General features: G+C 35.9%; 4 protein-coding genes across 4 annotated transcripts; all 4 read right to left on the minus strand. All coding sequences in view use genetic code 12, as the record gives it.

Annotated features, from left to right (window-relative positions):
- Positions 1–936: 936 nt before the first annotated feature.
- PVL30_000786 (uncharacterized protein) lies at positions 937–2058 on the minus strand (the record flags this gene model as incomplete). Its single annotated transcript, XM_001528247.1, has 1 exon — positions 937–2058. The coding sequence occupies one exon, from the start codon at positions 2056–2058 to the stop codon at positions 937–939; it is 1122 nt and encodes a 373-aa protein (XP_001528297.2).
- Positions 2059–6234: 4176 nt separating this feature from the next.
- Positions 6235–7152, minus strand: PVL30_000787 (uncharacterized protein; the record flags this gene model as incomplete). Its single annotated transcript, XM_001528248.1, has 1 exon — positions 6235–7152. One exon carries the CDS (start codon positions 7150–7152, stop codon positions 6235–6237), a length of 918 nt encoding a protein of 305 aa, XP_001528298.2.
- A 1021-nt stretch (positions 7153–8173) lies between these two features.
- PVL30_000788 (uncharacterized protein) lies at positions 8174–10423 on the minus strand (the record flags this gene model as incomplete). Its single annotated transcript, XM_001528249.2, has 1 exon — positions 8174–10423. One exon carries the CDS (start codon positions 10421–10423, stop codon positions 8174–8176), a length of 2250 nt encoding a protein of 749 aa, XP_001528299.2.
- Positions 10424–10989: 566 nt separating this feature from the next.
- PVL30_000789 (uncharacterized protein) lies at positions 10990–11375 on the minus strand (the record flags this gene model as incomplete). Its single annotated transcript, XM_001528250.2, has 2 exons — positions 10990–11328; positions 11370–11375. The coding sequence occupies 2 exons, from the start codon at positions 11373–11375 to the stop codon at positions 10990–10992; spliced, it is 345 nt and encodes a 114-aa protein (XP_001528300.2).
- Between the last annotated feature and the right edge of the window lie 150 nt (positions 11376–11525).

Below are 11525 nucleotides of genomic sequence, written 5' to 3' on the forward strand. Positions count from 1 at the left end.
CTAGAAAAGAAACAGCACCGAAAAAACAAAAAAAAAAACAATCTACAACCAAGATTTCAGGAGGTTTAGCAGCAGCACCCTGTGTAAATCTGTGTAAATAAATGTGATGAGAAAAGTATGGAGATATAAGCGCCTGTAATTTTAATTTATTTTTTTTAATTTTTATTTTTCTCTTCCTCTACTGTTGCCTGTACTGGTTCCTCGCTTGTGTTTCCTCTTCCTTGCTGGGAACATATTCTACCCCATAATTATACAACTATTATCATGGCGAAAAAGAGCAGAAAGCATAAAGCAGAAAGCAGAAAGCAAAAAGCAAAAAGAAAAATGAAAAATAAAGAGAAATAGATTAAAATTTCTTGTTCTGTTTATTACTCTTGATGTTAATCATTTTCCAAGTTCCTTGTCAAGACCAAAGATAAGAAAGGAAGAACCAACTTGGATGACATTAGCGAGGAAAATCGTCAAGATAGTGACTTTATTATCATTACTACTACTACTATTACTACTAATAGCTTCTACACCAATGATAATAATAATCAAGTAAAATAGTAAAAAAAAAAAAAAAAGACAACAACGTTGTATATTTGTAAACACAAGATAAACATTTCTAAATTCAAAAAGACGAGCTAAAGGCTTCTCCCACTTCCGTCCTTGAGACTTGGAATGAAGAGGGAGGTGAGGTGAAAAAAGCAAAGCAAAGCAAAGTAAAACAAAACAAATCAAATCAAAACGACACCTGAAACAGCTCACTTATTGTATTCCAAGGAGCTTAAACTGCAATGTGGGATTGAATCAAATTTCAAATTTTGAAATTTCAATTTAGTTTCTCTTTTATTTTTTTATTTTTTTATTTTTTCTTTATTTTTCTTTATTTTTCTTTATTTTCTCTCTTTTCTTTTGCTTTTTCCAGTTTTATCAATATCCCCTTGTTCAATTTTAACTGGAGACCAAGGGCAAGACATTGGATTTTCCTTGACCAACAACGTTTCCTGCTGGGTCATAAGAACAAATAACGTACAAGCCCCAGTTGTTTGATCTACAGTCTTTGTAGGCACAACCAACCTTGGTGGTTGATTTCCAGACGATAGCGGTGAAATGGTCAAAAGTTGAGGCGGAGCTGTAGTTGTAGTCGTCTCCTTCGCTGTACCAAGCGTCAACGGCGGCTGGGCCTGAAGAGTATCCCACAGCCAAGTTTTCACCATATGAGCCGCCAGAGTGGGTTAATGAACCGGAGCAGGAGTACTTGTCAGCATAAGCTTGAGCATAGTCGTAAGCCGATTGTGACCAAGATAAAGCAGAGACACCATGGAGTGCTCTTTTATCATTGTGGGCATCGAGGATGGCTTTGGAGAATGCTTCATCTGAAACATCACCAAAGTCTGAGCTGCTTGAGCTAGAGCTTGAGCTAGAGCTTGAGCTAGAGCTTGAACTTGAGCTGGCTTCTGATGAAGAGGCTGAGGCAGTAGAGCTGGCGGGAGTGGCACTCTCGCTGGTACTTTGTTGTTCGATTGAGCTAGTGGATGGTGTTTCAATTTGGGTGGATGCTGTCTTTGAAGTGGCTTCGACGCTTGGTGAGTTTGATGATACTGATTGTAACTGAGCAGCCAGTGTTACAGCAACAGATGCAACTGGTGCAGATTGTTCAGCCACCGATGAAGCTTCGGCGGCTTCAGTAACGATTGATGTAGTCAAGGTGGTAGGGTTGGCCAAGACAACGCCAGTTTGAGTAGACAAGGAGTCACCGCTTTGAATGACCAATCTTTCATTGTACAATGTGACCCAATCCTCTGAGCCAGCACCAACGACTGTGGTGAATGCAATATCCTGACCAAAAATGTTGGTAGAAAAGACCCAAGTCGACAGCAGTTGCAGTTGTTGTTGCTGAGCATCAGCTTGTTTGACAGTATCAACAGGGACAACGGTCTCTTGGCCAGCACCGGCAGTGACTGTAGCATATTGTGTGACCTTATGGGTCTGAGTGACATAAACAACGTCAGCCAAGGTGTAGCTGCTACTGAGCAAGGTGGTAGCGATGGTTGCAAGTGTAGTGAACTTCATTTTATAAGAGAGATGAATTTTAATCTGTTTGTGTTTGTGTTTGTGTTTATTTTATTTTTTATTTTTATTTTTTCTGTTTGGGAAAACGCGTATATGATTTCCTAAAAGAGTGTAATAGTAAGGGTTGTTAATAATAGTTGGGCAATGAGTGAGTGAGTGAGTGAGTGAGTGAGTGACTGTGTGGTTTTATTATATAATTATCTTACTATGTAGATTGAGACTGATCGTGTTAAAAGGAAAGTAAGTGATCAGATTAATTCGGTAAAGGAATGACTGACTGTATTGTGGGTGGGAGTAGAAGGAGTGGTATAGATAACTCTTAATCTTTTGGTTGAGTCAAAGTAGAAAACAATGAATGAATGAATGAATGAATGAATGAGAGTTTTGGTTAGAGAAAAAAGAAAGAAAGAAAGGAAGAAAGAGAGTAACAGAAAGTTTACAAGATAAACAATTTGGAAAAGAAAAGTGGGTTACGTTTGAGGTTATATATATATGGAATGGGAGAATGAATGAAAGAAACAATCGTGTATACATAATAGTCACTCTTATTAGAGCACTAACTTCCAATACTACGTGATGTTGGAAAAATAAATTGCAAAAAAAGAAAAAAAGAAAATCAAGGGAATGGTGGTGCGACTTTAGTGGTGGTAGAACAATAAGACAAAACAAAACAAAATAATAATAATAATAGTAATAAGAGTAATAATATATGATATAATAATAAAGGAAAAATTAGAAAGGGGTAAATGTAACATGGGATAATTTTATGTTTTGATTTTTGAGTTTTCCTCCTTGTGCATCGTGTTTGATGATTAATTGCTTGGTTAGCAGCTGTAGTAGCAGTTGTAGTAGCAGTTGTAGTAGCAGTTGTACCAGTAGTTGTAGTTGTAGCAGTAGTTGTAGCAGTTACTGGCATCAAGTACCTATTACCCACTACACGATGCAATAAGTCTTGGAGGAAGAGAAAAGAAAAAGAAAAAGAAAGAAAGAAAGAAAGGGAGAGTCAGAATGGGTGGTTAGAAGGAAATAAGATTCAGAACCTGTATATACAAATCTGATACTAAAAAGAAGTTTGTACAAAAGCTTGTATATATTATCAGATTCAAAAAACAATAAGCTCTTCACAAGTTTCCTCTATTTCTGTTTCTTTTTGGCGCTGCAGGAGTGTTTGCATCTCTTTTTTTTTGGATTGTTGACATCTTGGAAGAAGAAGAAGTTAAGGCGAAAGGAGACAGTTGCTTGTGGAAGACGAGCAATAGGTTTAGGCTGTGGATGCGCGTTTTTTTTGGTTTTTGCAGACAAAAGAAAAGAAGAAGAAGACACAAACACAAAAAAAAAAGAGAAAAAAATTAAAGAACTTAAAAGAAACAAAAAAACAAAAATTTAATGTGAAATTTGCACAATTGTTTACAATGTTGTTTCAAAGAACAAACGATGAAAAGACATAAAAGACAATAAGCAAGCAACTGGTGTAGGTGTTGGTGTTGGTGTTGGTGCTGGGTGTAGCAGACAAAACCGAAGCTTTGAACGATACCATTTAGCAGGTGGTACATCCACCAAGTGCATGTTGACATTTTTTGCACTTTGTAAGAGAATAACCGTAACATTTCCATCTTTCCACCATGACATTTCCAATTTACCAAAAAAGCAAAACATCCTTTTTCTCTTTTTTTGTTCCTTTAGGTGACATCTTCCCACACAAGTATTATCAAAAAAAAAAAATACATATTACCTTGCAAGCCTCGTCACTACCTCATACTACAGAATCACACATTCAAGAAGGCTGAGTTGAAAGGGAAGCAGATATATAATAATAAAAAAAAATAATAAGAAAATAAAAGAGAAAGAAGAGGAAGAAGAAAGAGAAAGTGGATTAGGAACGAGACGAGTAGTAGGGCATTAAACTATAGATCTAAACATCGGCATAGATATACACCTATCAAATACAAGATGCCTTTACTTTTTTTTTTTTTTTTTACCTCGTGTATGGAATGTTGTAACGAGTGTTTCATAAAGCAACAAGCATTTAGCATTCTCTACTAATCTTTGATCATAGCTCATAACGGTATTTTTCCTCTGCTCCTGCTCCTGCTCCTGCTCCTCTTCTTCCTCTTCCTCCCACCACCCGGTAATAGAAAAATAACAGGAACAGAAAAAAAAATATGAATTCCCGCCCACATAAATTTATCGGCCTCCGAGACTAGTCATTGGTGGAATTAACAGAAGTAAAAGAAACAAAAGTGTCAAACCAACATAAAAGAAAGAAAACACACGTGCCGCTCCACCTTTAAGACTACCACCATCCATTTGCTATTGTCTTGTACGTATCTTGCCTCATTTCCCCTTATTTTTTTTTTTGCCTAAATCTCTCGCACTCTATTCTTTACCAATGCCCGATATTCGAGCCAATAACAGAAAGCAACAGCTAATTCAGCAAAACCTCCCCTCCTTTCTCCTCTTTAGTTTACTTCAGTTTTTTTTTTTTTTACAAAAAAAATTAGTTGAATATTAGTTGCATTTATTGTCTATTACTATGTATCTATATATTTTCATGCCCTTAACCTCTTATTGTGTCGACCTAGAGGGTGGAGCGGAGGGTGGAGGGGGGAGGGAAAAAGGAGAGAATTCCTTCTTGCACAACACAGTTCTAGAACTGTATGAGATGGAAAGAATAATAAGGTATTGGACAATGTAAAAAAGTTAAAAAAGTGGTAAAAGTGAAAAAGGAAAAAAACGTAGAAAGCCACCAGCAACAAGCCAAAAAAAAATATAAAATTTACAGCCACTTCTCTCTGTTTGAGGTGGTACTACACATAAAAAGCATTCTCTTCAACACAGCCCAATGGCAATTCACTTTTTTTTCTAGTCGTTTTGATTCTGAAAAGGAAAAAGAACAACCACAACAACAGACAACAACAATAGACTAATACAGGTGAAACAATAAACAGATAGGGGAGAGGTTAAAGCAAAACTTTTCCTTTTTTTTTCCTTTTTTCAATTTTCCTTTTCTCTTTTTTGGTAAGGGTGCTGGAGATATCGCACACAAAAACACGCAAATTCCTTCTTTCAAGGTGTCGATGGGTGATGGAGAATTCTTACCCCTTGACAAATTGTGTCATCTTCTCCAAATTACAAAGACCTTTGTGATATTGTCAATTAAATTCATTGCATATCGTCAAAAAATGATTGTTTTTTACCAAAAAAAAATAAAACCTCAATTCAACATCACAAACAACACAAACAACAACAACTACCACAACAACAAATTAGTAAAAAGACAAGGAGAAACAAAATAGGGTTTAGTTTTAGCACCAGCTTTAGCTTCATCTTCATCTTCATCTTTATCTTCAACTGACGATTAACAATGCGTTTCTAGAACCTACCTCTAGCTTTGATTTGCCTACTCCATCACCTAAGCGATAGCATCAGATTTAATAAGATACTGAAGTTGTAATTTTATATTTTTTATTTTTTTGTTTGGCATTTTTCAGAGCCATTCTAGTGCTAAATGTTTAAAAGGAGAGGAGGAGAGGTCTTTTTTTTCTTTTTAATTCATTTGCGTTTTGTTTGATGGCAAGGTTATAATTTCTAATCATGAACGGTTATGTTTCAAAACACCCTTTCAAACCTGCTATATCCTCACGAGTCTAGCTTTAGCTCTGTTCTCATCTAATTCTAGAACTAGATATACACTGGTGCTAAAAAAGAAAAGAGAAAAGAGAAAAGAGAAAATAGGAGAAGCCATCAATGGCTGAAACAAGCATCAAACCTACATTCCCTACTAGCAAGTGTTTATCTCAATTCTTTTAATCAAAAATACAAAAAGAAAACATACAAAAAAAAAAAAAAATCAAAACAAATTTTGCAAATAGAAATCCTGATTACCTTAAAGAGTTCGTGTACAAAGAGAAGCCAAGGAAGCAGCTACAATGGTGGAGGAAAATGTGTAAACAAACAGCCCTCTTCAAAACAGCTACAACCTCCAAAATTACAAACTCTAGACTCAACCACTTATGTTGAATCACCTGTTTTTTTAAAACTATTATACCGAAACACCATTCACGAACCCTATCTTTCTTTCTTTCTTTCTTTTTTTCTTTCTTTCTTTCCTTTTTTGTTTGTTTGTCTGTTTGCTTGTTTTTTTTTTTAAAAAAAATTTTATTTTATACATATATGTCATTTCAATAAAACCGGCGGCAAGATATTTTGCTTTCCTCGTCCTTGCATATTGCCCGGCTTTTTATAATTGCATACGATATAGTAGCCCCAGTTCTGTGCCCTACAATCCTTTACAGCACATCCCAACTCCAGAGTCTCCTTCCAAACAATTTGACTAAAATGATTGAACTGATTAGCTAAACCATAGTCATAATCAACACCTTCAGAATACCAACCATCGACAACTGCTTGCCCCGAAGAGTACCCAACACCCAAATTCTCACCATATGGTGCATTGGTGTGTTGGAGTCCCGCACCGCAATGGTACGAATTTGCTACAGTTTGCGCATAGGACTCAAGCTCATCACTCCAGGATAATGGCAAAACACCATGAAACATACGCTTATGATTATGAGCATTCAAGAGATCACTAGCAAATGATGATGGAGCTTTACTCATAGGTATGGGCTCAACCTTTATCAGCTCCAGTTTTGACTCTTTAGTCAATAACGGCTGTGAATCCAACTGCGCTGCTGGATGCTGAACTTTGATGTGTTGGTCATTCTCAGCAACATCTGGCGGTGATTTTGTCCCAGCATCAATTCCGATTTTAGTCTCGGCACCAGCGTCGTGTGCGTTTTGGTCCTGTAAAAGTTTGAGCTCTTCAACTAGTGGGGCAACAGCTGGTTGTGCATCAAAAACATATTCATTGGGTGGGGCAACACAACCTGTTGGAGTCACCACGTGAGGTGGATCAATAGGATTAACCAAATGTTCTGTAATGTAATACTCACCTGCATTGTCAGCAATATCTTCTCTAGTTACTGTAACATAAGCAGTAGCATATTTGAAGCACAATTTGGCCTCAACCGTTGCAACCAGTGATATAACTAGTAGTAAAACCAAAGGGAAAGGGAAAAAAGACAATCCTTTCATAGTTAGAAACGAGTACAATAAAAGAATGAATATAATGGAATAACAAAACAAATAAAACAAACAAAACAAGCTGGCCTAGTTTTGGATCCAGACCTTAGTAATTTAGTCAGTCAGTCAGCCAATCAGTCGGCCAACCAGTCAGTAAGGAGCAGTCGTGGTAAAAAAAAAAAAGATAAAAAAAACCTTTTACCGACTATGAATATACATATATATATATATATATATATATATATATGTATAATGATAGATATCGCTGATGTAAAAATACACTGGGTATGATGGTCAGAGCTTATACTTGTGTCTGTATTTGGATTGTTTACATTACAGTAAAATTCATTATTCACAGTAGCTGCGAAAACAAAATATTGTCCACAGATCACGGGCCAAGAAAGAATATTATATCGTAGATTATTATTTTGTTCTTTCGTTTTTTTTCTTTATTTTTTTATGTTTTGCATTTCAACCACCATAGGCTCATTATACCATTAAAAAGCCAAAATAAATCTATCATCAATATCTATTATTCAATATGAGCAGTAGATGGAACACGAGAGAGAAATATTGATTTTTTCATTTTGGAAGGCCATCCCGGGATAAACTAGCTCAAAAAATATCCAAGTTTAAGTTCTGTTCTCCTCCATGTTGTGGACTTGACTCGGAGTACATGTACGTATATGCAATTTTCGTATCCTGTTCCTTATTTTCTATATATTCCTTGATTTATAATTTTGTACTTTCTCATACAGCCACCTTCTTTTCTTCTTCTTCTTCTTCTTCTTCTTCTTCTTCTTCTTCTTCTTCTTCTTCTTCTTCTTTTTCTTCATTTCCCGTCTCCTCCCACCAATGTTTGACTGATTAAAGACCCAGAATATTGGGAAACGTAGTATCGTTACCCGGTATCCACAAAAAATTAATAAAACAAAGTAAATACAAAGAAAATAAAAAACAAGTACAAAACAAGTACAAAGAAAGTACAAGTAGTTTTTTATTAGACATGCAAATCACCCATTTATTCTCTCATCTATGCCCCTTCGCTTGCTTCCAAATACTCATCCAAGTTTGGATACACAATCTCATACGGCTTCACAAATTGTCCATCTTCATATCCATCTTCGACATATTTACTCCAATCCTTCAAGAATTTGTGTCCACTTTGACTCATCAACAGCAAATCTCCAATAACACAGAGTTGTCTTTTGGGTCTGGTTATTGCAACATTGAGTCTACGCTCCTCACTCAAAAACCCTACTTCATTGTCATCGTTGGATCTAACCAACGTTAAAATAATCACTTCTTTCTCCCGACCTTGGAAACCATCAACGGTACTGATTTCGATTTGTGAATCAGGACCAAATTGCTTCTTCAATAAAAGTACTTGCGCGGCATATGGTGCAATAACGCCAATATCTGTAGGTTGTACACCGCTCTTCAACAACTTTTTAATATGTGCCTTCACAATCAAGAGCTCCATTTCATTATATTTGGAGTCACCGCATTTTACCGACTCCAATATCTGTTCGGGAAACTCTCCACCTTGGGTATCGTACCAGATACACTGCAGAACAGTATCATCATTTTTCTGCACACCTGAAAGGTCAAGCAACGAGATATCTTTAACCAGATCAGCACTTTTTAATTTATCTTTGTAAAGTTGCATGCTTGGAAATTTCATAATTGAGTCATTCATACGATATTGTACGTCGAGGAGAGTCTTGAATTTTTCTCCATCAAGCTTTTTAACCAAACGATCAAAAAGTGTAGTTTCAAGTATTGACGTTTCGTTGCTGCAGTCGTTACTCTTGTCCTGATCCTTGTTCTTGTTCTTGTTCTCTTTCATGTTCTTGTTCCTACTACTGTTACTCCCTGACAGCATGACAGTAGGTGGTAATTGCATATTGTCACCAGCAATAACTAATCTTTTAAAATTGTCATTAATCAACAATGGGATCCAGCATTGTGGTTCTAGCGATTGTGAGACTTCGTCAATTATAATTGTATCAAATTTAACATTGCTTCTCTTGAGTTCATATGATCCAGCTCCATGAAGTGTAGCTAGAATAACCTTGGCATTTTGAAGGAGCTCTTGCACAACCTTTCGTTCTCTTTGGATCAACTCTTTTTTCAACAATTTGAGCTCTTGATACAACACTTTTCTTTCTGCATACCGTTTTGTCTTTTTTATTTTGCCCAAAGTTGTTTGTATATCATTTTCCACGTCCGAAATAACATCACGACCATAGCTTTTAGAAATAACATCAAGCGAGTGCTGAAGATTGACAGGTAAAAGTCTTGCCGGATGTCCTATTCTGATAAGATCACCCGCTTTGTATTTATCACCTAGTCTTTCCAATATCGTGTCAACAGAAATATTTGAGGGTCCACATACTAACACTTTCTCTCCACAATCTGTCAATTGCCTGATGAGCTCAATTATCGTCATTGTCTTTCCCGTACCTGGAGGTCCAAAAATGATGGATATGTTGGACTTGTTTATAGCAAAATCAATAGCTCGTTTTTGGGAATCGTTCAACCCTGGGTTATGAAATTCCATCTTGGCACCTAATGTGCCATTATCTTTCGCGATATATTTGGTTTCACCCAAAAGTAGTCTATGTATATCGTTCTTCTCGTTATCTTTCAACTCCTTAACTTTATTGACTGTAGAAATCATCCTCTTGTACGTTACAGAATTTGCCAACTTTACAATCCACAATCTCGCCAGCGGGTCATTGGTATTATTGTAATAATTGAGAACTTTATCATCACTAGTGGATTCATCGACGGAAACAGTGATTGTCAGGGTAGAAACCTTGGCAACAACAGCTTCAAGCGACTCACCGGCATTATTACTATCATCACTATCTTCATTATTAACGCAGTCATTATTACTCTTCCTCTTCTTACTATCATTATTGCTTTTGCTGTCTCCGCCATCACCACCTTTTTTGAATTTGTCTCCTTTTGACCTTGTCGCTCCTTTCTTGATACTTTTTTCCGATTTGGCCATTCTCGATATTCGAACTATATCACCGGTTTTCATCGTACTTGTTGACAACTCTCCATCAGAAACTGCATTGTCAAGTTGCAATTCCAATATTGTTTTACCCCCGATTCCTGTTCTTATATTCACTATATTCAAGTTGATAATAGCGAGACCAAGTTGTGCCAATTTCTTAGGGGAGTAGGCATTGATATAAGAGGATGTTGTAGCGACATCTTCTTCTTGCTCTTTTATTATTGCATCTCTGAATTTGTCAAATAAATCGTTCATTTGATAAAAGAAAAAGGGAGAAATGGCAAAAAAAAAAAAAAAAGAACAACTGATGGATCAATACAGGGATATAAGTGTGAATTTAGATATATATATATATACATGTATAGGTACGTATGTGTGAATTCGTTTTTCAGAGGCTATTATAACTTTGTTTCCGTCACTACGAAAGCATTCTTCGCAATACCTCACGCATCTCGAATTCAAATTTAAGTAACTTCTAATACTACCATTATTATTGAAACGATTGTTATAAACATAACTATAACAATAGTAGACGAGTTTTTTATTTTTTTTTTTTTAGTTTTTGATATAGGGCCCTACTGATCAAGATAATGTACCTTGATATACTTAACTATCAAGTCTTGAATGACTGGCCACTGAACTTATCTGCAATAAGTTCATACTAAAGAAGAAGAAAAAGAAGGAAAAAAACAGAAAAAAACAAAAGTTGATATATTTAAAATTTAAAACTTATAGCATTTTAATGTCTCTCGACATCTACATACTAATATCGAGCTTGGTTGGCCAAGAAAGATTTTTTTTTTTTCGTAAGATTGCACCATTCAATTTTCGTTTTGCTTAAAATCATTAATATCTCTTCCAGTCTGTCTCTTGATAAACTCTGCACCTTCATTTTGTAATTTATCCAAGATCAAGTTTCTTTGCTTGAAATAACCAGTCATTTTTAAAAAACTGACCACGTAATCATAACATGTTTCGCCAAAAGATAAGTAGTTGCCAAACCAGCGACGAAAATCTATGCTGCTAAAATGTGAAACATCAAACTGTAAACCAGTATTTCGATGGATCCCAGCGAGGATTATCGATATAAGGACGAGATCAATTGAATAGTGCGTTAACTTACCAAGCTTAATCATCAAGTTAGTTGTCCAAATTTTGTACTAATGAAATTAGGAATATGGGATACAAGACTAAAACATACTGACATCGTGTGGGTGTCCAAGTTTATGAAGATTATTAATGTTTATGCTAGAGGTTCAAGTTTGAACTTGGTTGCAGGGGGGAAACAGAATTTAAAAGATAAAGTATTGAAGAAAGATCACAGAATAATAGAATCACGTGATAATATGTTAACCAA

Source organism: Lodderomyces elongisporus, chromosome 1 (genome assembly GCF_030384665.1).
Source record: "Lodderomyces elongisporus chromosome 1, complete sequence".
Lineage (NCBI taxonomy): Eukaryota > Fungi > Ascomycota > Pichiomycetes > Serinales > Debaryomycetaceae > Lodderomyces > Lodderomyces elongisporus.